Source organism: Moschus berezovskii, chromosome 15, assembly GCF_049115385.1.
Source record: "Moschus berezovskii isolate FMDL1 chromosome 15, NW_MosBer_1.0, whole genome shotgun sequence".
NCBI classification, from domain to species: domain Eukaryota; kingdom Metazoa; phylum Chordata; class Mammalia; order Artiodactyla; family Moschidae; genus Moschus; species Moschus berezovskii.
Window position 1 is genome coordinate 52,960,672 of NC_142474.1, and position 26,183 is coordinate 52,986,854.

At 39.1% G+C, this 26,183-nt stretch overlaps 1 protein-coding gene across 2 annotated transcripts in view; it reads left to right on the forward strand.

Moving 5' to 3' along the window:
* Positions 1-25,380, forward strand: part of ST8SIA6 (ST8 alpha-N-acetyl-neuraminide alpha-2,8-sialyltransferase 6) — a 146,891-nt gene extending 121,511 nt beyond the window's left edge. For both annotated transcript variants that reach the window (XM_088844420.1, XM_055424548.2), the window contains 4 exons: positions 11,915-12,059; positions 16,589-16,701; positions 22,975-23,067; positions 24,689-25,380. In XM_088844420.1, the coding sequence (XP_088700546.1) occupies positions 11,915-12,059; positions 16,589-16,701; positions 22,975-23,067; positions 24,689-25,157 (820 nt within the window). In that variant the 3' untranslated portion in view covers positions 25,158-25,380. The remainder of the gene's footprint in view (positions 1-11,914; positions 12,060-16,588; positions 16,702-22,974; positions 23,068-24,688) is intronic.
* The last annotated feature ends 803 nt before the right edge of the window (positions 25,381-26,183 follow it).

The following is a 26,183-nucleotide window of genomic DNA, read 5'->3' on the forward strand; positions in this document are numbered from 1 at the left end:
CCTGAAGAACTATGTACGGAAGTTCGTGACACTGTACAGGAGGTAGTGATCAAGACCATCCCCAAGAAAAAGAAATGGAAAAAGGCAAAATGGTTGTCTGAGGAGGCCTTACAAATATCTAAGAAAAGAAGAGAAGCTAAAGGAAAGGAGAAAAGGAAAGATATATCCATCTGAATGCAGAGTTCCAAGAATAGCAAGGAGAGACAAGAAAGCCTTCCTCAGTGATCAATGCAAAGAAATAGAGCAAAACAACAGAATGGGAAAGACTAATCTCTTCAAGAAAATTAGAGATACCAAGGGAACATTTCATGCAAAGATGGGCACAATAAAGGGCAGAAACGGTATGGACCTAACAGAAGTAGAAGATATCAAGAAAAGGTGGCAAGAATACACAGAAGAACTATACAAAAAAGATCTTAATGACCCAGATAACCACAGTGGTGTGATCACTCAGCTAGAGCCAGATATCTTGGAATGCAAAGTCAAGTGGGCCTTAGCAAGCATCACTATGAACAAAGCTAGTGGAGGTGATGAAATTCCAGTTGAGCTATTTCAGATCCTAAAAGATGATGCTGTAAAAGTGTTGCACTAAGTATGCCAGCAAATCTGGAAACTCAGCAGTGGCCACAGGACTGGAAAAGGTCAGTATTCATTCCAATCCCAAAGAAAGGCAATGCCAAAGAATATTCAAACGACTGCACAATTGCACTCATCTCACATGCTAGTAATGTTCAAAATTCTCCAAGTAGGGCTTCAACAGTACATGAACTGAGAACTTCCAGATGCTCAAGCTGGTTTTAGAAAAGACAGAAGAACCAGAGATCAAATTGCCAACATTTGTTGGATCATCGAAAAAGTAAGAGAGTTCCAGAAAAACGTCTACTTTTGCTTTATTGACTATGCCAAAGCCTTTGACTGTGTGGATCAAAACAAACTGGAAAATTCTGAAAGAGATGGGAATACCAGACCACCTGACTTGCCTCCTGAGAAATCTGTATGCAGGTCAAGAAGCAACAATTAGAACCGGACATGGAACAACAGACTGGTTCCAAATGGGGAAAGGAGTACGTCAAGGCTGTATATTGTCATCCTGCTTATTTAACTTATATGCAGAGTACATCATGCGAAATGCTGGGCTGGATGAAGCACAAGCTGGAATCAAGATTGCCGGGAGAAATATCAATAACCTCAGATATGCAGATGACACCACCCTTATGGCAGAAAATGAAGAAGAACTAAAGAAACTCTTGATGAAAGTGAAAGAGGAGAGTGAAAAAGCTGGCTTAAAACTCATCATTCAGAAAACTAAGATCATGGCATCTTGTCCCATCTCTTCATGGCAAATAGATGGGGTATCAATGAAAACAGTGAGAGACTTTATTTTCTTGGGCTGCAAAATCACTGCAGATGGTGGTTGCAGCCATGAAATTAAAAGACGCTTGCTCCTTAGAAGAAAAGCTATGACCATCCTAGACAGCATATTAAAAAGCAGAAATGTTACTTTGTGACAAAGGTCTGTCTAGTGAAAACTGGTTTTTCCAACAGTCATGTATGGATGTGAGAATGGACTATAAAGAAAGCTGAGCACCAGAGAATTGATGCTTTTGAACTGTGGTGTTGAAGAAGAATCTTGAGAGTCCCTTGGACTGCAAGGAGATCCAACCAGTCAATCCTAAAGGAAATCAGTCCTGAATATTCATTTGAAGGACTGATGCTGAAACTTCAATATTTTGGCCACCTGATACAAAGGACTGACTCGTTGGAAAAGACCCTGATTCTGGGAAAGATTGAAGGCAGGAGAAGCAGGGAATGATAGAGGACCAGATGGTTGGATGGCATCACCGACTTGATGGACAAGAGTTTAAGCAAGCTCCAGGAGTTGGTGATGAACAGGGAAGCCTGGCGTGCTGCAGTCCATGGGGTCACAAAGAGTTGGATATGACTGAGTGACTGAACTGAACTGAAAGGCAGGAACACAAGTGTCCATTTCCCAGAGACCAGACAGAAACAGAATCTGAGTCTGGGGCTGAAACCATAAAAGCAGAAGATGATGAATTCCTCAGTGAGCTGCTAGGGCTGACCTGGGAGAGTGCCTGAGAGGGCAGCCATAGCAGTGGCTGCTGGGAGCATATGTGGCCCATTTATCCACATGAATCAGGTTCATGAAATAACCATGAGCAGAACTGGCTTCCTACTGTCTCTCCATTTGTGCAGAAGGAGTCTTTTGCTGGACACATGCAATGCTTATCACTGAAGCACACAATTAGGTCTTGGTTTGGTAAGTTTAAAGACCATGAAATAATGAGACCTTTCATAAAAGAAAATAGTGTCAGTGCAAAATATACAGAGACCGTTTTCCTGAAGAAATGCTTTACAGAACAGCACCCTGGTACGATTACACATCAGACTGATCCAGCCTTATAATGATGAAATTCCATCTCCATAGGGTTCAGAGTGTTAAGAATCTTAAATATGTTGTCAGACAGTGTCTGGAAAAGGAAAAAGAATTCTTACTCCTCTTTTTTTCTTCCCTTCCAAAATATCTAACTAAATAAAAGTAGAAATGAATGGATTTTTCACATTCCCTTCACACATTGAATAATAATGGCTGTGACCTGGATTTTTTTTTTTTGTCTGCAAAGTAAAATATATTCAAAAAATTTAACATTCATCTTTACAGCTCATTCTGTATTTTTAGAACTTGTGTTTTCCACACTTATGTAATTGGCTATTAACTTTAATGGAACAATTTTTTAAAAGTCAGGAGCCAGTCCTATGCTGGGGCGCTTCAAGAGATTCGGGAGGTGAGTTTGCACATTGCTTTTCGCTCATTCAGAATGGCCTCAGGAGCCAGCCAGAAGGTCCAGTCCCTCTCCTGTTTTCAAAGACTTTGGAACCCCACTTTTTCACAATCTGACTTCTCATTCCTCTCCTGCCATGTGACCTCATTTTATCTTTATGCGACTTGGGATGAGTGAAAACAATAACAGCTTACTATTTTATGAGGGCTTCCTGGATAGTGCTAGTGATAAAGAATCCACTGCCAATGCAGGAGACATTAGAGATGCAGGTTTGATCCCTGGGTCGGGAAGATCCCCTGGAAGACGGCATGACAAACCACTATAGTATTCTTGCCTGGAGAATCCCATGAACAGAGGAGCCTGGTGGGCTACAGTCCATAAGGTCTCAATGAGTCAGACATGACTGAAGTGACTTAGCATGCATGCACACATTATGAAAAGGCAATGTCCCCAACCCCGCTTTAGTTTAAGGGCTCCCTGTGTTGAGGGAGGCACCACCTCCTCCTAGTAACCCTGATCAGAAACCTGTGCCTTACCCTGGACATCTGCCCTTCAGTGCCCATTTGCAGTCCATCACCAGACTTTAACAAATTCACCTCCCAACTATGTCTCAAAGCCACGTCCTTCTTTCTACTCCCCACTATTGCTTGGGTCTGGGTTACCATGATGGTTAGTTTTGTCTCTTTGCCTAGGCTCTAGTACCCAGTCAGTATTTAATCAAACATGAATCCAGACATTGCCGTGAGGGTGTGCTTTACATCCACCAGCAGTTGACTGGAAGTAAAGAGATTGACCCTTGATAATGTGAGTAGGCCTCCTTCATTCAACTGATTTCCTTAAAAGAAAAGCTGAACTTTCCCAGAAAAGATGTGCTACTTCAGGATTGCAGCATCAACTACTGCCAGCCTGCCCTGCAGATTTCAAACTTGCCAGCCCCCATGACTGCATGGGTCAATTCCCTAAAATAAATCTAGATAAATAGATATCAGTGTTAATTGACTCTTGCTTCTGCTTCTCTGGAGAGCCCTAACTGATAAGAGCTGCTCTAATGATCTCAACTGTTACCTCTGCTGCTGCTGCTGCTGCTAAGTCGCTTCAGTCCTATCCGACTCTGTGTGACCCCATAGACGGCAGCCCACCAGGCTCCCCTGTCCCTGGGATTCTCCAGGCAAGAACACCGGAGTGGGTTGCCATTTCCTTCGCCAATGCATGAAAGTGAAAAGTGAAAGTGAAGTCACTCAGTCATGTCCGACTCTTAGCAACCCCACAGACTGCAGTCTACCAGGCTCCTCCATCCATGGGATTTTCCAGGCAAGAGTACTGGAGTGGGTTGCCATTGCCTTCTCCAACTGTTACCTCTAGTTATTGTCTAACTGGTGTTCTGGTTGTCTGTTGCTGCATTATAAACTGATGACTTGTGACTTCGTTTGCAGTCCAGTAGTGAAGACTCTGTGCTCTCACTGCAGGGAGCACAGGTTTGATCCCTGGGCAAGGAACTAAGATCCCACATGCTGTGCAGCTTGGCCAAGAAAAAAAAACAAAAACAAAAGGCAGTTGACTTAAGGCAATGATCTCATGCTCTCTCACAGTTCCATTGGCTGACTGGGCTGAGCTAGGGGACTCTTCATCGAGGGCTGTCATATGTTTTGTAGTCGGTGGTTGGACTGGACTGGGCTGGACCCCCACAGTGGCCTGCTCCCACAGCTGGCAGTTGATGTTGACTTTTGTAGGAACTCAGAGAGGGCTGCCATTTATAGCACCTGCAGGAGACCCTTTGCTTGTGACCTGTGCTTCTTTCAGCTTCCTGTCCAGAGACTGAATGTTCCAGGAGACTCAGGCAGAAGCGCCAAGATTTTTGTGACCCAGAACACCACTTTTGCTGTGTTCTCTTGGTCACAAGAGTCACAGAGGCCAGCCCAGATTCAAGGGAAGGGCCTTGAGATTTTATTTCTTGATATGAGGAATACCAACCATGCATAGGAAGAGAAGGAACTGGTGGTGGTCATCTTTGGAGACCATCTTCACTACTGGGTCACTGCCATATCCTCCTAACTGACCACGCCAGTTTATTCAACCCCCCTCCCCTGATCTGTCCTCCCCACTGGAGCTAGGGGACGACCCTGGCAGATCTCATTGTGTCCTTGACATAACTAGACCTTCAATGACTTGTTCTTTCCCATAGAAAGAAGTGGAATTGCTCCCCTTGTCTTACTTCTGAGACTTGTCCTGATGCAGCTCTTCAGGGTTCCCTACCATGCACTCTGCCTTCCAGTGCCAGACAGAGTTTCTTCCAGCAATTTGCATGTTTCATATTCTTTCTCCTCCCAGCTTCCACATGCCCTCTTTTGTTTCTCAGTGTCTTTCTCTTTTACTTGTCTCCCTTTACAGTAAGTCCCCTACATATGAATCTTCAAGTTTTAAACTTTCAGAGATACGGACTTGCATTCACGTGTCCAATCATGTAAGTTAGTTCGCGTGTCCAGCATGCTTTTCAAGATGCTGAACTGTAAGATTTAAAACGTTTTTATTTACTTTTTGTGTTTACTTTTTACATATTATTTGTGTGAAAAGTATTATAAACCTTTGACAGTACAGTACAATACAGCCAATCATGTTAGTTGGGTACCTAGGCTAACTTTGTTGAACTTACAAACAAATTGGACTTAAAAAAGTGCTCTCAGATTGGAATGGTAAATAAGTCCCTTGAATTTGTGCAGGTACTTATGTTTTAAAACTCCTTTTCCTAGGACCCTCATTAGAATCTTAGGGAATGGATCCCAGAAAAAGGCAGCTCTTTAGTCTCTGACTCACCCTGCCTGCCACATGCCTCATTAGGGAGCTCTCTCAGAGAGTTTGATAAACAGAAGAGAGGCCTGCGAGCCCTGGGCTTGGACACTTAGGTAGTTAGTATTCAGAGTGTCCTATAGTGTCTTGTACACTGTGAGCCTTAAGCCACCATTAACATTTCATGGAAATCTGGGAAGCATCCCATTTAGAACTGAAGAATTTTGACCTGGGACTCGAACTGGAAAAAAACAAAAAAGCAAAGATGAAAACCAAGGAAACACTCAGCACCTATAGTGGTAAAATAAAAAGGAATTTCTTCAATTTGAACAAAAATCTCTGCCTCCAAAGTATTTCATTAGACCAACTCTGATGCAACTTGTACATCTTCAGATTCCACCTTTGTAGGTCAAGGCTAAAAGTATTCAGCCTTGACCAACCTACTTAATGAGAGTGATAGCTTATGGTGAACTATGTCAGATTTGTGATCTCTGAAGAAGATTTAGCTTCAGGACCAGGGACCAGGCTTGATCACTCAAGAGCTTTTGTATAGCAAAGTTTTATTAAAGTATAAAAAGGGACAGAGAGAGCTTCTGACGTAGACATCAGAAGGGGGACAGAGAGTGCCCCCCTTGCTAGTCTTAGCAACGGAGCTATATACTTTTCAGTTAGTTATTAACAATAAATCAAAAGAATGTCTCAAGACTGTAAAAGTCTTAACAGACCCACTCCCACAATATACATTTTAAGATAACAGTATTAGAACTAATAATAGAAAGATCTTAGCAGACCCACTCCCATAATATACATTTGAAGGTGACAGGATTAGTCAGAAGGTTCTCAAGAAGGAAAACATGTCCTCAATCAGGATACATTGTTGTTATATAATCATCAGTACAGAGTTTAAAGAAAAGCATATCCTTGAGCAAGATAAGTTGTTTTGTTGTGCAATCATCAGCTCTGGGCTTAAAGAAAAAAAAAGACAATTTGTCAATTCCAGATCCCAGTCTCCTCCTCAAGAGCCTGGGACCCCTTTCTTCTCCTCAGGGACCCTGGACTTCTTATCAACTTGCCTAGGAATTGACTCTCTCAAGAGTGAAGCACTCTGAAAGGAAGTAAGCTGTTTCTAGATTTGGAAATCTGTGCAGTATAGAGGGTCTCCAGTCTTTTCCTGGAGGTGGAAGGGAGTAGATTTCTTTTCAGAACTGGATTGTGTGGATAAAGTTGCTGAAGGCATGACAGAGCAGGATTAGATCATCATCAAGCCAGGGGTTTCTTTTCCATTAAATTCTGGGACACAGTGTCTGGACCACTTGATAACCTTGATCCCATCCATCGGGGACCATGGACACCCTTTGTGTAAAACAAGAACCTTGAATGTCTCAGTTATATAGAGGATTTGAAGCATTCACATGTAAAATTTTTTGCAGCCTTTGAGTTGTGTCTGGACAGGTTGTCAGTGAGGTGCTACGAGCATTATTTTGGGAGCCACTATGTTGTTTGGTGCCATTCTGGAAAGCATCCTAACAGAAAAAGCTCAAAGTCAAGCATTATCCACCCAATGTACTCTAATATAAATTGCAGATAAGTGAATGTCAGAAAATGTAAGTTAACGTAAGGTAACAACCTCAGTCCTATCACAGTAGACTCTCAACTCCTGTTTTATCATCTCTAAAATAGGAATAATTACATGTTCTACCTTCTTGGTTTTTGTGGGAATCAGATGTCATACTAAATGTGCAATGCTCTGGAAAGTAGAGTGCTTTACAGGGATGGGTTTGTGAATGCCGATCCACTGAATATTTACTATGCATTGGAAAGGGTGAGCTTTTTGACTTTGTCTACGGGTTCAAATGCTAATCCATTCCTGAAACACTCTCACAGACACCCCTCAAAATAGTTTTGCCAGTTCTCTGAGTATCTTGGCTCAGTTGACTGATGAAATTCACCATCACATCCAGGTGATACCATCAGTGTCCTTTATTTTTTAATGTCTTTTGTTCTTTTTATGCATAAAGGGGGAAATTTCCAGGTTAATTATTGTGAGTGCATCAGGTTGACTTTGGAGTCACCAAGGATTAGAATTGACTTTGTTTTTAGGAATGATGGAAAATGGAGTGACAGAAATAAAATTTTATTTTGTGTTGTTTGTTCTAAGCATCTCAGTTCTATACTAGCACTGGCTGTTACAGGGATCTTTACCTTGTGCATGAACTGGGAAATGACAAAGAGCATAAATTTATAATTCTGCCACTGACGATAAAGGCTTAAAGTGTCCCATTAGTAAGTGACCCAACATAGGCTACAAAAATGACATTTTGGATAATTATTCTGATGTTTTTCCTGGGAAGTTATTATGAGTGTTTAGGTGTTTAACATTGATTTTTCCCCCTCTTTTTTATTTTTGTTTTTTCATTGGAGTATAATTGCTTTACAGTGTTGTATTATTGTAGTTTCTGCTGCAAAACAAAGTTAACATTGATTTTTGATAGTGATTTCTGTAAAAGTGCAAGGAAAGAATGGCTAAATCGATTCTGGTACAATCAGACAATGGAACATGACTCCAGCAATAAAAAGGGACAAATTACCAACATACACAGCAACATACATGAATGGCAGAAACATTTATACCAAGTGAAAGAAGCCTTACACAAAAGTATATATATGATATGATATTTTAAACTAATTAAATACAAAAATTTTTATTAGAGTACAGTTGATTTAAAATGTTGTATTAATATGAATATGCTTATATAAATTCTGGAACAGGCAAAACTAATGTTTGGTAAAAAAAAAAAAAAAGATCATGAATGGGGTTGCCTTGAGGTGGGGTTGGGCTGGAGGTGGACTAGGAAGAGTTTGAGGAATTGTTTGGTAGAATTGGTAATATTCTATATCTTGATAGAGGATTGGGTTACAGGGATCTCTGCACTTCTCAAAACTCATTGAATACATTTGGGATTTTATTGTATGTAAATTCTACCCTGAAATACATAATAATGTTATATATGCTGAAGTATTTAGGGCTGAAGCCTACTGATACCTTTAATTTACTTTGAATTGTAATGTCTGTAACAGCAAAAGTGAAATGATGGGTGTAAGAATGGGTTAGCATAAGAACAGCCATCTTAGAGGCCGGAAAAACCATTTTTACTGAGTATGTGACTTGAGGGAAGAAGAACTAGATAAAACCTGGGAGACAAGTTAATCTTAAGTACCAAGAATGTGGGTGGCTGCGACACTGAAAATTAGGTAAACAGGTCTGATAAACTTATCTCGTTAAGACACCAGGATAGAGATATGCACAGCTATGTGTGTGTGGAAAATTCCTGTGAGTTAGGTAATCTAGAAATATCATGATTTGAAAATGCTATATAACCCCTTGGCTCTGAGTGCTCGGGGTCCTTGTTGAAACCCGCTGTGTTGGGCAGACACTTGGACCCCAGCTAGCTGGAAATAAACCTCACAGTGTGTCTTGCATTATTGTGAGTGTCCTCTGTTCCTTTGAGGGAAGGGTGACTCCAGACCCTAACAATGGGTAAATACACATTAAGGCAAATACAGTAAAAAAAAAAATTACTTGTGGAGTCTATCTGGTCATTATTCAAATGTACATTGTCCAGTTCTTTCAAATTTCCCATGGATGTGAAAATTTTATAATTGAGAATATAATTTCTGAAAATTAAAAAAAAATTTGGCTTCACCATGTGGCTTGTAGTTCCCATATCTCAGTTCCCTGACCAAGGACTGAACCCAGGCCACAGAATTGAAGGCACTGAATCCTAACCAGTAGCCCACCAGGGAACTCCCAGAAAAAAACTATTTAAGATCCCACAAAGGGTACTCTGCTAAGTGTTTTTGTGTGTGTGTGATGCAATATTCTTTCAAGCACTGGATATCCTTAGAGAAATTAAATTACTTGTAGACAGTACTTGAGAATCAATCCACTGCCTTTCTCAACATGCTTTGTAAGAGATTTAAAATTATAAACACATAAGTATTTCTGAGTTTGCAGTATGTCACATGAATTGTTATGAAATTAAATTTATAATTAGAAATACTTAATATCATGTTTTTGATGACACATCATTTCATTTTCAATGTTTTCTTTTGTTGTTCTCCATGATCTCCCTTCTAGAAATGGTAGGTTCTGAAATACAGAGAGTGATACTATTCTAATAACATAAGCTAACTTATAAGAATTAATTTGAAAATCTTGATTTTTACAGTTCAAATAATATCATAGCACAGACTTTTCATACCCTGAAAATTTTTGGAATCCAAGATGACTAACCAGGAATTCCCTGGTGGTCCAGTGGTTAAGAATTCACTTTGCAATTCAGGGAACACAGGTTCGATACCATCCCTGGTCAAGGAACTAAGATCCCACATGCCACAACTAAAGATACCATATGCTGCAACTGAGACCTGACACAGCCAAATAAATGAATAAATTTTTTTTAAATGACCATGATAGACCAGAGGGTTGTATTTTTTTCAAAAGAACCAAGTCCAGTAGGAACATATATAAAAGTATACCCTTCAGGACCAAAAACCAATTAAAAAATGTGCAGTGTAGAAGAACCAGTTGGGAATCTAGGGTATCAATACGCACTGAGTATTCACTGTTCCTTGTGCTATGATAGGACCCAACTATAATATATATTTTTAAGTGAACAGAGGAATATGTAAAGGTTTAAAGATGAACAAGATGACTTTAGTGAAAAACTGGTCTTGCAGAAAAAAATCTGAGAAAAGAGGAAATTCTCTAAATGCATCAAGATTGAAAAAGTTCAAGCTTTTCTTGATGATTACCATTTTCATTTACATGAAGTGTTTTTATGGAAAGATTCTGTGAGAAGCTAACTGGAGAAGTAGATTTAAGTGTGCAAATTGACAGAGTCTCTTGACTTCAAGGTTATGAAATTATGATCAAGAGATTATATGGAATCTACATCTCTGGAGAATTACACTTGCAAAATGTAACTTTTGAGTGGTTCTAGAATCACCTGCCAGAAGTTGGAGGTAAACTCGGATGATCCCTGGAAGGACCTTTCTGGGTCTGCATTCTGGCAGTAAGGTGTCACTCCACTGGAATAGTTAACAGACATTGCTTGGCTCTAAATTACTCTAAACTTTCTCCAAAGAATGGCAGCTTTAAATTTGCCTTACTTAAAAATTCACTCTATTAATGTGCATCAGTGCAGTTATGGTTAGCTGTACTGTATTGTATACTTGCAATTTGCTAAGAAGGTAAATCTCTTCTTACCATAAAAAAAAAATAGATAACTATGTGGAGTGATGGGATATGTTGATTAGTTTGATTATGGTGATGACTGTACAATATGTGTGAGTATCAAAACACGAACATAAACAATTTGCATTTGTGAAATTTTTTTTTTTTTTGGCCACGCTGCATGGCTTGCAGGATCTTAGTTCCCTGACCAAGAGATTAAACCCAGGCCCTCTGCCATAGTGTCCTAACAACTGGACCACCAGGGAATTCCCTGTATTTGTGAATTATGCTTCAATGAAGCATGAAAAAAATCACTGTTGAATGGTGCTTCTTTTTGTTGAAATTGTCTTGTAATAAATGATTACATATTGCTTCGGTGATGGTGTGTGATACTGGTCTTAATTTGATTTCTATACTTTTTAATAAAATAATTAGAAAGTTCTATCATTTTCTTTTTGTTGTTACAACATTATCATGAGAAAGAAGTCTTTATATTTATTTTATATATGTACTTATTTAATTATTTTTGGCAGCACTGGGTCTTTGTTGCTATGTAAGGACTTTTTCCAGTTGAGGCAAGTGGGAGTTACTCTCTAGTTGCGTTGCACAGACTTCTCATTGTGTTGGCTTCTTTTGTTGCAGAGCATGGGCTCTAGGGCATGTGGGCTCCGTAGCTGTGGCTCCCGGATTCTGGAGCACAACTCAAGAGTTGTGGCACACGGACTTAATTCTACGGCATGTGGGATCTTCCTGGAGCAGGGCTTGAATCCATGTCCGCTGCATTGGCAGATGGATTCTTAACCACTGGACCACCAGAGAAGTCCCAAGTCTTTATATATAAACCATTATATACTCAGTATTTCCTATGAGTGACTCAGTCCTTACCTGAGTGTAAGTACATTAATGTTCTTTGCTATTTTATCCTTGCCCCATCCAGGGCCAGTTAGAATGGAATGAGATAAAAATGTCATCCTTGTGAATGAGGTATCTTCTCTCTGAAAGTCAATATGGCAAAATTCTCTTCTGCATTTTCCATCCTTATCTCTATTTTTAATTTCTTTTCTTGACTCACTTGTCTCCTTATCTTTCGCAGAGCAAAACTCGCTTCCTGTTGTGATGCTGTTCAGAACTTCATTGTTTCTCAAAACAACACTCCCATTGGGACCAACATGACCTATGAGGTGGAAAGTAAAAGCAAAATCCAAATTAGAGAAAACATTTTTGATATGTTGCCAGTGGTGAGTGAAAATTTCTGTGGTTTCTTTGTGTTACCATTTATGGTGAACATTGTCTTAGATGAAGATATAACATAAAAATGGAGGAGTTGATTCATTAAAATGCCACACTCTGATGTGTAAGATACGCATGGCGGTCCATTTTCAGCACGCAGTTTTGAATCCTTGTGACTCTGCAGGGAATGGTATTTGTATCTTAAATAATAAACTCTTCTAGCCTTGAGTCTTCATGACTCATCCTTGTATGAGACGAAGTACTGGGCTATCTCATAGTAATTACCAGGACTTGGGGAAAGAACCATTTTTTACCTGGTTCTTCTACTTGTCAGTTTTGGTGACTAACTCAATTTTTTCACAAAGAACTGTAGGTTTATGTGGCTAATCTTTGGGAAGTAAATACATTAGGATTCCTGGTTAGTAAACATTGCTTCCACTAGACAGGGATTTTTTTTCTTTAATTTAAATTTTTTTATTTTAAGATGAATTTAGTTTGTGGGAAGCAATCTGAGAAAGATTTAAAATATATATAATTAAGAAATTCAAATTGACAAAGATGACCATAAAAACAAATGGTGAAAGTGATATAGGTAGATATGAAGGAAGGACAGATAAGAATGAAAAATATAACAATGAAATCAATAGTAGAAAAGATAGTTTTTATCCTTTTTTTCCTAGTCAGGGATTTTTATCTAGTGTGTTCACTGATGTATCCCAAGTTCCTAGAACATTTCCCAATGCATAGATGCATTCATTGTATTTTCATTTATTAAACTAAGTAATGATACATTATCATTACAATATAAATCCAAACTTGGGGGAAATTTTTCTCATGAAGTATATCCCATTGCTAATAAACTGTACTTTCAGACATCTTTTTATGATTTGATGAAAAGCAGTTAGGACACATCAGTGGTCAAAATGGGATCACTTTATATATGCAGTTTACCAACTGTAGAATATTCAGTTCTTACAATTAATTCCATTATGTTGGACATTTGGCTTCTTTCGATTGTTTTCTTGTCATGTAAATTGTTCCAGTTTTTTTCAAAACAGATTACAATTAAAGGGAAGTATAATTTTCTGGAAATGAACAAAATCAATATAAAATGTTAAAGAAAAAATATTGCACATTTTCTGGAAGGGAATGGGGACCAATTCATACAGCATTCTGAAAATCCCCTCATGATTCATTGAAATTACCAATAGCTAAAATGATAGCAACTAAAGATGGCTCAGTGGTCAAGAATCTGCCTGCAATACAGAAGACCCAGATTTGATCCCTGGGTCAGGAAGATCCCCTAGAGAGGGAATGGCAAACCACTCCAGTATTCTTGCCTGGAGAATTCCATGGACAGAGGCGCCTGGAGGGCTATAGTCTTTGGGGTCACAAAGAGTCGGACACAACTGAGTGACTGACACTCACTTTCAAAGAATATTTATATCTCTTATCAGAGAAAGCCTTGGGGAGGTCCACAGAGAGTAACTCTTTCACCCATGCCATTTTTTCTAGTGTTTTCCTTGCTTTAGCTGGCCAGAACAGAGGAACAGCAGATATTTTTTGCTTCTAATTGACACCTTGAAAAGAATAACTTAACATAAGCTTGATAATTCCGGATGAGATTAACAACAGCATCCATTTTCCAAATTGATGCTGACTTTTTAAAACTGGGGGGAGGAAATTCTGAAGTTAATACAGTAAGAACTGCAAAGTGAACTCACTTTTCTGTGTTTCTTCAACATCCCGTCCATGGACATAGCATCCAAAGTTGCTTTCCGCATTCCCACCCTGCTATGTTCTGCCAGGCACACAGTGAGCAAATAGCAGCGTTAGATGCTTTTGATGAAATGTTGTAAAATCACTTTCTCCAAAAACTCTGCCAAGTAACTTGAAAAGAAACAACAAAGCTGGTTTTCTTTCTTTTTCTTTTTGTTTTCTCATTTTCATTTCATTTTATTTTATTTACTTTTGGTCATACTGACAAGGCATGCAGTATCTCAGTTCCCTGACCAGGGATCAAACCCATGTCCCTCTGCAGTGGAAGTAACCACTGGACCATCAGGGAAGTCCCCAAAGTTGGTTGACAATTGGAATGAGCAACAAGCAGACTGTTGAGTTGCCCAAAGTTGCATTTTATTAGGAGGTTTAAGGGACATTGAAATTTTCATTTATTTATCTCTTACTGAACATGAGATCTCAAAACATACAGATTTTTTCTTCCTAGTTGACCAAGAAACCAGAGAAAAATATTCATTATATTAAGTGCTTAATTGGAGATATGTTCCTCTCAGTAATCTCTTCTGTTGTACCATAAAGAGCCTATTTACATTCCACTCTATTTGTAAAGTTCAGAACTTACTATAGTATTGTTTAGTAAACACTGTCTGAAAACAGCTGTTAATAGAAGTTCAGTGACTTGCAATAATCAGAGGTATGTGAGAACCATTCATTAAAGAGCCAGGCATTCTGCTGGGCATCAAAGTCACACAGGGAAATAAGGCACATCATTTTTAAAAAATTTATTTTAATCAATTGTTTGGCCATGCCAAGCAGCATGTGGCATCTTAGTTCCCCAACCAAGGACTTAACCCATGCCCCCTGCAATGAAAGTGTGGGTTCTTAACCACTGAACCATCAGGGAAGTCCCAAGGCACATGCTTACGTTAACCTTTATCCCTTGAATGAGAGCATCTGTAAGATGACAGTGGACTGTGAAACACACTGCCTGGGTTTGAATCCTAGCTCTGCCGCTCCCTAGCCATTACTTAAACTCGTGCCTCCATCTTCTTGTCTGTAAAATGCTCACAAGGCTGATGTGTGGATTCTATGTGTTAAGTTACAACTCAGAAAAGTGCTTTTCACATACGAAGCACAATATGATTTTTCATTTTCAGGGACAATCCAGATGTGCTGAAACATAGTTCTCATTACTTGTTTGGCATCTCCCCGTGCAGCCTCAGGAGCACAGGGCAGTCAGGTGACTCAGGGTCTGTAGGGCAGCTCAGAAGCACACTGGTCCTGGGGTGTGCTTGTACACCGGACAGGAGGGTTCCCTGACAGCAGCAGTGTGAATACCCCTGTTGTGGTGATTATAATTTACCACTGGTTTAACAAAAATTCCTGAATATTTACCAGTTGGTTCCCATAAGCTGGGACAACTGGGTTCCAACATGACATTGGGGGTTATACCCAGGTGGCCACTGGGCCAGCAGTCACTCATTAAAAAGTGATGTTCCTCTGGGCAAGTACAGTGAAAGATGAGGGGGATGAAAAGTAATAAACGTACTCCCTGCCCCTTAAGTACCTACGTTCACATTCTAGAGACAAAACAGGTGAATCAGGACCTTGTATTGTAGAAGTCTGTGCTGACATTCTTGCCGCTGATTAAGGTCTCAGCATGACTTCCAGAAAAGTGACCGGCAAAGGCCAACAACACCATCCAATTGACCAGTTATTTTCAGACTGTGAAGGATTTGCTCATAGTGAAGGGTCTTTGGGGATTGGCCAGTTGGAACCTTGGAGGAAACAAAAATGATTCTGGTCTTGGAAATGAGTTTGAAATAAATCAGCACAGAGTGACTGCTGCTGCTGCTGCTAAGTCACTTCAGTCGTGTCCGACTCTGTGTGACCCCGTAGACGGAAGCCCACGAGGCTTCCTCAAAGCACCATGGCTGATCATTTATGGAGACAGCAGGCGTAAATTTCCTGTCATCACTGAGCCTGAAGATCTCACTATTTAAGAAGCACAGAGAACTTTTGCTAAATTAACTATTAATTTTGTGGCCAAGAATAGAGAATTTAATGCAACTTTATATTTGCTTTATTTTTGGCTGAAAATGGTCCTGTTTGTAGGAAAGACCCATGTAAAACTTTGTCATCCTCAATTTATTTACTTAGTTATGGGATGTAAAAAGCATTAAAGTACATTTTAAAAGCAAATGTATTATATTTAGTATTTTTACATTGTATTGTATATGATATGCTATGTATTTCTCTCAAGAAAGATGAAACTTAGGTTTACAGGATTTCTTTCTTTTTTTTATTTTTTATTTATTTATTTTTGGCTGTGCTGTGTACCTTCATTGTTTCACCCTGGCTTTCTCTAGTTACGGCAAGCGGGGGCTACTCCCTAGTTGTGATGCGTGGGCTTCCCATTGCGGTGGCTTGTCTTGTGCAGCACAGGCTCTGGCACACAGGCTTCAGTAGTTACAGCTTGCAGGCTCTAGTGGGTGCAGGCTTTAGTAGTTGTGGTGCACAGGCTTAGTTGCTCCATGACAAGTGGAATCTTCGCAGATCAGGTATCGAAGCTGTATCCCCTGCATTGGCAGGCAGTTTCTTAACCACTAAACCACCAGGGAAGTCCTACAGAATATCTTATGATTAATCAGAAGTTGATTAACATTCTACGGTATTGCTTCTTGTTCTTTTTCTTTCTTTAATATATGTAAAACTTCAGCTACTTGAATTAAGCTGACGATGTTTATGGTTCTAAAACTAAAGATATTTATGGCAATTTTTCTCTTTCCCCTGATAGTTTCAGCCTTTTGTGGGATACTCTTTTAATCAGTGTGCAGTGGTTGGAAACGGGGGAATTCTGAATCAGTCTCTCTGTGGAGCTGAAATCGATAAATCTGACTTCGTTTTTAGGTAAGTACTGTCAAATTGTTTTTTTTTTAAATCCAAGATCAGTTGAATATTTTAAAGGAATAGTCTAAATATCAGTTCAGTTCAGTTCAGTTCAGTCGCTCAGTCGTGTCCGAATCTCCGCGACCCCATAAATCACAGCACGCCAGGCCTCCCTGTCCATCACCAACTCCCGGAGTTCACTCAAACTCATGTCCACAGAGTCGGTGATGCCATCCAGCCATCTCATTCTCTGTCGTCCCCTTCTCCTCCCGCCCCCAACCTTTCCCAGCATCAGAGTCTTTTCCAGTGAGTCAACTCGTCGCATGAGGTGGCCAAAGTATTGCAGTTTCAGCTTTAGCATCAGTCCCTCCAATGAACATCCAGGATTGATCTCCTCTAGAATGGACTGGTTGGATCTCCTTGCAGTATAAGGGACTCTCAAGAGTCTTCTCCAACACCACAGTTCAAAAGCATCGATTCTTCGGCGGTCAGCCTTCTTCACAGTCCAACTCTCACATCCATACATGACCACGGGAAAAACCATTGCCTTGACTAGACGGACCTTGGTTGGCAAAGTAATGTCTCTGCTTTTTAATATACTATCAAGGTTGGTCATAACTTTCCTTCCAAGGAGCAAGCGTCTTTTAATTTCCTGGCTGCAATCAGCATCTGCAGTGATTTTGGAGCCCAAAAAAACAAAGTCTGACACTGTTTCCACTGTTTTTCCATCTATTTCCCATGAAGTGATGGGACCAGATGCCATGATCTTTGTTTTCTGAATGTTGAGCTTCAGGCCAACCTTTTCACTCTCCTCTTTCATTTTCATCAAGAGGCTTTTGAGTTCCTCTTCACTTTCTGCCATAAGGGTAGTGTCATCTGCATATCTGAGGTTATTGATATTTCTCCCGGCAATCTTGATTCCAGCTTGTGCTTCTTCCAGCCCAGCGTTCCTCATGATGTACTCTGCATATAAGTTAAATAAGCAAGGTGACAATATACAACCTTGACGTACACCTTTTCCTATTTGGAACCAGTCTGTTGTTCCATGTCCAGTTCTAACAGTTGCTTCCTGACCTGCATACAGGTTTCTCAAGAGGCAGGTCAGGTGGTCTGGGATTCCCATCTCTTTCAGAATGTTCCACAGTTTATTGTGATCGACACAGTCAAAGGCTTTGGCATAGTCAATAAAGCAGAAATAGATGTTTTTCTGAAACTCTCTTGCTTTCTCCATGATCCAGCGGATGTTGGCAATTTGATCTCTGGTGCCTCTGCCTTTTCTAAAACCTGCTTGAACATCTGGGAGTTCACGGTTTACATACTGCTGAAGCCTGGCTTGGAGAATTTTGAGCATGACTTTACTAGCGTGTGAGATGAGTGCAATTGTGCGGTAGTTTGAGCATTCTTTGGCATTGCCTTTCTTTGGGATTGGAATGAAGACTGACCTCTTCCAGTCCTGTGGCCACTGCTGAGTTTTCCAAATCTGCTGGCATATTGAGTGCAGCACTTTCACAGCATCATCTTTCAAGACTTGAAATAACTCAACTGGAATTCCATCACCTCCACTAGCTTTGTTCGTAGTGATGCTTTCTAAGGCCCACTTGACTTCACATTCCAAGATGTCTGGCTCTAGGTCAGTGATCACGTTATCGTGACTATCTTGGTCGTGAAGATCTTTTTTGTACAGTTCTTCTGTGTATTCCTGCCACCTCTTCTTAATATCTTCTGCTTCTGTTAGGTCCATACCATTTCTGTCCTTTATCGAGCCCATCTTTGCATGAAATGTTCCCTTGGAATCTCTAATTTTCTTGAAGAGCTCTCTTGTTTTTCCTATTCTGTTGTTTTCCTCTATTTCTTTGCATTGATCACTGAGGAAGTCTTTCTTATCTCTCCTTGCTATTCTTTGGAACTCTGCATTCAGATGCTTATATCTTTCCTTTTCTCCTTTGCTTTTCGCCTCTCTTCTTTTCACAGCTATTTGTAAGGCCTCCTCAGACAGCCATTTCGCTCTTTTGCATTTCTTTTCCATGGGGATGGTCTTGGTCCCTGTCTCCTGTACAATGTCATGAACCTCCGTCCAGAGTTCATCAGGCACTCTATCAATCAGATACTCTGTTTAAATTTTGATCTTTAAACTTTGTTGCTTAAGCCTACAGTTTATCTGGTGTGTTTTCTGAAGTGTTAAGTGGATCATGAGTTCCTTTGAATGTTGATACCAGAAGGATAAAACTGTGCTATGCTTACTAAACTTTCCAAAAACCCTGTATGAAATCATGGTGAAAGAAGATCTTCACTGAAGGACTTGTCAGAGCCTTCAGTGTATCAAGGATAACTTTTTTTTTCTTAAACAACATTTCAAGAAAACTTTGTTTTCAGGTAATACTTGTGAAAACGCTGACTTCGATTTTGTATAGCCGTACAATATCATTGTTTATTTAGGTTTCTGGCCTGAAATTTAAGGGGAAAAAATATGGCTTGTAAAATTCTGATCTTTTAAAATGTTTATATCTCAGTACAAGCTAGCTTGCCAAAAACAGAAACAAAAGTGGTTTCTATGTGTTTCTGAACTAATAAGACAAACCAGAGAACATCTCCACTTTCAGAACATGATGGAAAGATGATTCATCCTTGTGAGGATGGATTTCAATTGAGATGTACCTTTTCATAAAGTTGAAATCTGTTTCTTCCTATTTCATGACCACTGATTGCATGCATCAGAGGAAGATCCTTTGATCTTTATTGATTTAATGTTGCCCTTTTTATTAGCACATGAAAAGGAAACACAGCTTTTAATCAGGAGCTCCCCCTCACTTTAATCTCATTTAGAGTTTTATGCTGAAAGTAATGACAGAATAACAGACCTTGGCAGTCCAACAGTTATTGTATTCCTCATGATGAATGTGGAAATGGCGAATACCTGCATGATTTAGCCATTTTGTTAAAGTACTCAGTATGGAAAAGTCAGGGGGAAAATAAATAATTCTTCTCATAATAGACTTTTTATAGACTGAAAATTCCCAAAACATCTGGGGTGAATATTATGCCTAAATATCCATTTTACTTTATAGCAGGTATAAAAAATACAAGTTTAGGTTTAGCAAGCAGAAAACAACAACAACAATTCAACAGCTACTTAATTTATAACTCTGAAATAAATGTATATATTCTAGATTCTGCATTTGCTGATGCCAGGTATTTTTCTGAATAGAAATGCTTTTTTTACAAAATTTTTTGAATAGAAATACTAACTTCAATACTTTTGAAGTTAGCCTTCCAAACAGAAAGGTCAGATGGGGACTATACATAGTTGATGTCATTAAAATTTATTTAATCTTTAAGCCTTTATTGATTTTGGCCGTACATGTTTTATAGTTTGTAAAACGATCTGGAAACTGCTTGTGATTATTTTTCATTTCAGAAGATTTGGAGCTGTCAATTAAAAGTGTAAGGAACAAGAATAGGTGTTGAGTGGCTTCACTGTACTTTATATATGCAATACACAATATTTCCTCTATGGGTCTCCAGTGATATCATATTGGAAATCATTTTTGAGTCTTCAAAAGGATATGAGTAGTTATGTTCTGAAAAGTGGATTTGTTACAGGAAGTCCATTAATGAAGATATTTCTGTGGCCTGTTATCTATGATTAATATTTGTTTTTTCCAAAGTGCCATCTTTGTTTTAGGATGTATCTTTTTTATCAGTGAGGGAAGTACATGTTTCATTTATTCATATATTTCACAGAGGATGAACTAGATTATTTTAACCTCAGGAGCATTACAGAACACAGTCAGGTTTAAACAGCTTTCCTCAGAGATGCTCCCTTTGTATGTATAGCTTTAAAGAAATGGTCTACTTGAAATTCTGTAAATGATACTTAGGGAGTCGTAACCAACTTTCCCTTTTTTTGTGACAAGACTATGCTTACTCAAAATTACAATTCTTAATTTGTTTTCCAATTTAAAAACCAATTAGTACTCAAAAGAGGATGAGAACATTAATATGAAAGCATCATTATAAGAACATTAGAGCTTTATTTATTAACAGCTTAATTTGGTGGAAAAACTATCCATATGGGAATCAGGAAATTTTTAATTTTTCATATATGCTTTTCTTCTGGCAGACATTATAACCATAATGACAATGCCTCAATTTTTAAAAATTTGTAAATTGACAATGATACCTAACAGAAGCCAAAGATATTAAGAAAAGGTGGCAAGAATAACACAGAAGAACTATACTAAACAGATCTTAACGACCCAGATAACCCCAATGGTGTGATCGATCACTCACCTAGAACCAGATATCCTGGAGTCCGAAGTCAAGTGGGCCTTAGGAGACACCACTATGAACAAAGCTAGTGGAGGTGATGGAGTTCCAGCTGAGCTATTTCAAATCCTAAAAGATGATGCTGTTAAAGTGCTGTATTCAATGTGCCAGCAAATTTGGAAAACTCAGCAGTGGCCACAGGACTGGGAAAGGTCAGTTTTCATTCCAATCCCAAAGAAAGGCAATGCCAAAGAATGCTCAAACTACTGCACAATTGCACTCATCTCACACACTAGTAAAGTCATGCTCAAGATTCTCCAAGCAGAGCTTCAACAGTACATGAACTGAGAACTTCCAGATGTTCAAGCTGGGTTTAGAAAAGGCAGAGGAACCAGAGATCAAATTGCCAACCTCCATTGGGTTATTGAAAAAGCAAGAGAGTTCCAGAAAAACATCTACTTCTGCTTTATTGACTATGCAAAAGCCTTTAACTGTGAATCACAACAAACTGTGAAAAATTCTTAAAGATGTGGGGATAACAGACCACTTTACCTGCCTCCTGAGAAATCTGTATACAGGTCAAGAAGCAACGTTAGAAACAGATGTGGAACAGCAAACTGGTTCCAAATTGGGAAAGGAGTACGTTACGGCTGTCTATTGTCAATCTGTTTATTTAACTTATGTGCAGAGTACATCGTGCACAATGCCAGGCTGGATGAAGCAAAAGCTGGAATCAAGATTGCAGGGAGAAATGTCAATAACTTCAGATATGCAGATGCCACCACCCTGACGGCAGAAAATGAAGAGGAACTGAGGAGTCTCTCGATGAAAGTGAAAGAGGAGAGTGAAAAACCGGGCTTAAAACTCAGCATTCAAAAAACTAAGATCACGGCATCCAGTCCCATCACTGCATGGCAAATAGATGGGGAGCAATGGAAACAGTGAGAGACTTTTATTTTCTTGGACTGCAAAATCACTGCAGATAGTGACTGCAGCCATGAAATTAAAAGACACTTGCTCCTTGGAAGAAAAGCTATGACCAACCTAGACAGCATATTAAAAAGCAGAGACATTACTTTGCCAACAAAGGTCCATCTAGTCAAAGTTATGGTTTTTCTAGTATTCATGTATGGATGTGAGAGCCGGACCATAAAGAAAGCTGAGTGCTGAAGAATTGATGCTTTTGAACTGTGGTGTTGGAGAAGACTTTTGAGAGTCCCTTGGGCTGCAAGGAGATCCAACCAGTCAATCCTAAAGGAAATCAGTCCTGAATATTCATTGGAAGGACTGATGCTGAAGCTGAAGCCCCAATACTTTGGCCACCTGATGCAAAGAACTGACTCACTGAAAAAGACTCTGATGCTGGGAAAGACTGAAGGCAGGAGAAGGGGACAATAGAAGATGAGATGGTTGGATGGCATCACCAACTCGATGGACAAGACTTTGGGCAAGCTCCAGGAGTTGGTGATGCACAGGGAAGCCTGGCATGCTGTGGTCCATGGGGTTTGCAGAGTCGGACACGATAGAGTAACTGAACTGAACTGACCACCATGGGAATCTAATTAATATAAATAATTTTAATAAAAGGATTGTGAACTCTTCAAATGCTAGGCAAGGTGTACTTGTCACTTCTAGTTTTGTCACTGAAAGCATTTATCAGATTCTTATGTTTTATCCAATATTGAAATGCCAACTAAGAGTTTGCTGCTGTTGTTGTGTAGTTGCTAAGTCATGTCCGACTCTTTTGCAACCCGGTAGACTATAGCCTGCCAGGCTATAGGATTTTCCAGCAAGAATACTGGAGTGGGTTGCCATTTCCTTCTCCAGGGGGTCTTCCCAACCTAGGGATTGAACCTGTGTCTGAATTCTGTATTTATTAAATATTTTTGAGGGAAATCAGATGAAATCTGAAACTCTCTTTACAGCAGTAATTTTCTCCAATAAAATGAGAATGTTTGCATGCATTTGTGTGGATGTACTTTTTTTTGAAAGTTATATTTTGAGAATATTTTTTCTTCCAAATTTCAGGTGTAATCTTCCCCCAACCACAGGAAATGTTACCAATGATGTTGGCACTAAAACCAACCTGGTGACTCTAAATCCCAGTATTATAAAGCTAAGGTAAGTCCTTCCATGTTACATAACTGTTCAAGACCACTTTTTTATTATTTAACCTATTTCTTAGTCTGAGCCCTAATCTTGTGGCTGAGACTGACTGGAATGGCTTTGTAAGGAAAATACATAAGAATATATTAGTAATTTAGGTTGGGCTCATAAGAGGTATGTCCAGTTGTACTTCTAATGTCTTAAGTCAAGGGTTGCTAATCAAATCAGAACTTACTTATCTCTTCAAGTTTTTCACCAGTACTGAAGTTTTTAAAAAAATATTTCCTTTCAGAATTTTAATGTTACTATTTTGTCTTGATAAAACTTTCTTGAAAAAATTTAGTCTACTTAGATGCTTCAGAGAGTAAGCCTTAGGAGAACTTGACAAAATTGTCAGGGCGCTTTGGGCAGTTTATTACTAAAAAATAATTCCCATATTTTATTTTCCACAATGTCACTACTATGAAATATTGGCTGTTTAGTAAAAAAATCCCATTAAAAGTGAAAGTGTTAGTTTCTCAGTCATGTCTGACTCTTTGTGACCCCATGGACTGTAGCTTGCTACGCTCCTCTGTCCATGGGATTCTCCAGGCAAGAATACTGGAGTGGGTAGCCATTCCCTTCTTCAGGGGATATTTCTGATCCAGGGGTCAAACCTGAGTCTCCTGCATTTCAGGCAGATTCTTTACTGTCTGAGCCACCAGGGAAGCCCCAAAATCCCATACTTAGTTTTATTCAGTTGTTTTCATCCAAAGTGATTAATAATTGTTATTAGTAGAATATATCTCTCAAATAGTTCTAGTATGACTTAAGAGAATATAAAATATTGTACCTATCTCCCCAGAATTTATTTTCTAAACACATGTATTAACTGAGGCATTATTTAAATTAAACACATAGAGCTATCACAGTCCATGGAGGAAATTTGAAATGCATATGTGTGTGTGTGTATGCATATAGATATTTTAGGTTTTCTGAAGCAGAGATCCCCAGCCTCTGGGATCTAATGCCTAATGATCTGAGGTGGAACTGATATAATAATAATAGAAATAAAGTACACAATAAAGATACTGCACTTAAATCATCCCCAAACCACCCCCATCACCCAGTTCATGGATAAATTATCTTCTGTGAAACTAGTCCCTGGTGTCAAAAAGGTTGGGGACTGCTGTTCTAAAGGAAATTGTTATTTTATAATAATATGTATACTTGGATACAGCTCAATGAATTTTTTAAAATGTACAGATATTTTAAGAGTGTGCTATGTTTGAGAAAATGTATCAGTATGATACATTTGGAAGGTGTTTCAGCATTAAAAAGCAACCTCAGGAAAAAATTACTGAGTTTGAAGATAAAATAATTTTTTAAAATGTATGTCCAGCAAGAATATTGCTCTGTAAGAAGGTAGAAATGAAAGAATAGATATGCCAAGAAAAAAATGAAGACCTAACCCTTGATATTTATTATACAAGATGCTTACTTAACCTGAATTTCTCTGAATCTTCAGTTTGTCTCTTTTATGTACAGTGACATAACTGGTTCTGGTTTTTGGTCAGTGGTGAATTCAGTGTCATGTTACCCAAACTGTTCCTTTAATGATTATTGTTAAAATCACAATGTTTTAAAAATTTGGCAGATATGGGAACTTAAAGGAAAAGAAAGCAATATTTCTGGAGGATGTTGCAGCCTATGGAGATGCTTTCGTCCTTCTGCCTGCGTTTTCCTTCAGGGCCAATACCGCAGCCTCTTTTAAGGTATACTATACACTGAAGGAATCTAAAGCAAGACAAAAGGTTTTGTTTTTCCATCCCAAGTACCTGAAAAACCTTGCACTCTTCTGGAGGACTAAAGGTGTGACCGAGTATCGCCTGTCCTCTGGCTTGATGATCACAAGTGTGGCAGTCGAGCTGTGTGAGAACGTGAAGCTGTATGGATTCTGGCCCTTCTCTAGAAATGGAGAGAATATGCCTGTCAGCCATCACTATTACGACAATAAGTTACCTAAACGCGGTTTCCATGAGATGCCCAAAGAGTATAGACAGATTCTCCAGCTTCACGTGAAAGGCATCCTCAAGTTACAGTTTAGCAAATGTGAAACAGCCTGAACCAAGTGCCTTTAAATGGGCATCATGTTCACATAATGCAGTTGGTGAGTAACAATATTCCCAAACACCGAAAGAGATGGTTGTAGTGTTTCATAGGAAGAGTCCCAAAATTTAGTTGGCTCCATGCTACGTTTGCAACCTTAGCAACTCATTTAATCTTCAGTTCTGATCTTCAGTTTCTTTTCCTGTAAAATGGGGATATCTAACTCATATTAGGAAAATGTGATAATCTATGAAATCTCCTGGCAAGTATTTGGTGTGAGGTAGGGACTCTAAGAATATTTCTTTGTTGATATTTTTAACAACCATTTTCACCCTCACCAGACAATGAAAGGTAGGCTGTCTTGAAGACTCTTTGGAGAGAACAGCTGAGTTGCCAAGTATCCACTGGAATTCTTTCTTTGGCAGGAACCTCTATTATCCATAAAATCATTCCCGCCTTTCTTCCTATCTTAAAAAGTGCATATAAGAAAATTGTTTACTTTAACAAAAAGCCTTTTGTTATTCAGGAATGAACTCCTTATGCTTCTAATTACATTCACTTGTGTCTTTAGCCGCATTGATGTAGTGGTGGGATTTAGGCCAATTCTTTTCCTCTTTTACATTTAAAATCACCCTTTAACATACCTATATTTACTACTTCAAGGGCAGTTACAATTTTTCTTACCTGTTGTCTTGTCTGTGGGGAACAGCTGCTTCATGCTGACCCTTTCCCAAGCTCTTTGAGAGAGATATAAAAATAACTTAAGGCCTTCAGGAAGGAAGAGATATGTGTTTTGTAAACACATTGTTCTCAGTGTTCACAAAAGCTTTGAGGAGACAGTACTGTGAGGAATGAAACAAGAATGATTCAATTGATTTCAATGAACTCTATTTCAGAGAACAGGTGGTTTCTGAATTAAACCTAGTAAAGGAGGAAGGCTTCACCAAATGAAGAATCTAGGTAAATTTGATAGGAGAGAAAGCACTCCCCTTGATTCCAGTTGAAGTTATTTGAGGGTAAATCATGGTCTTTGCCCCCCAAGC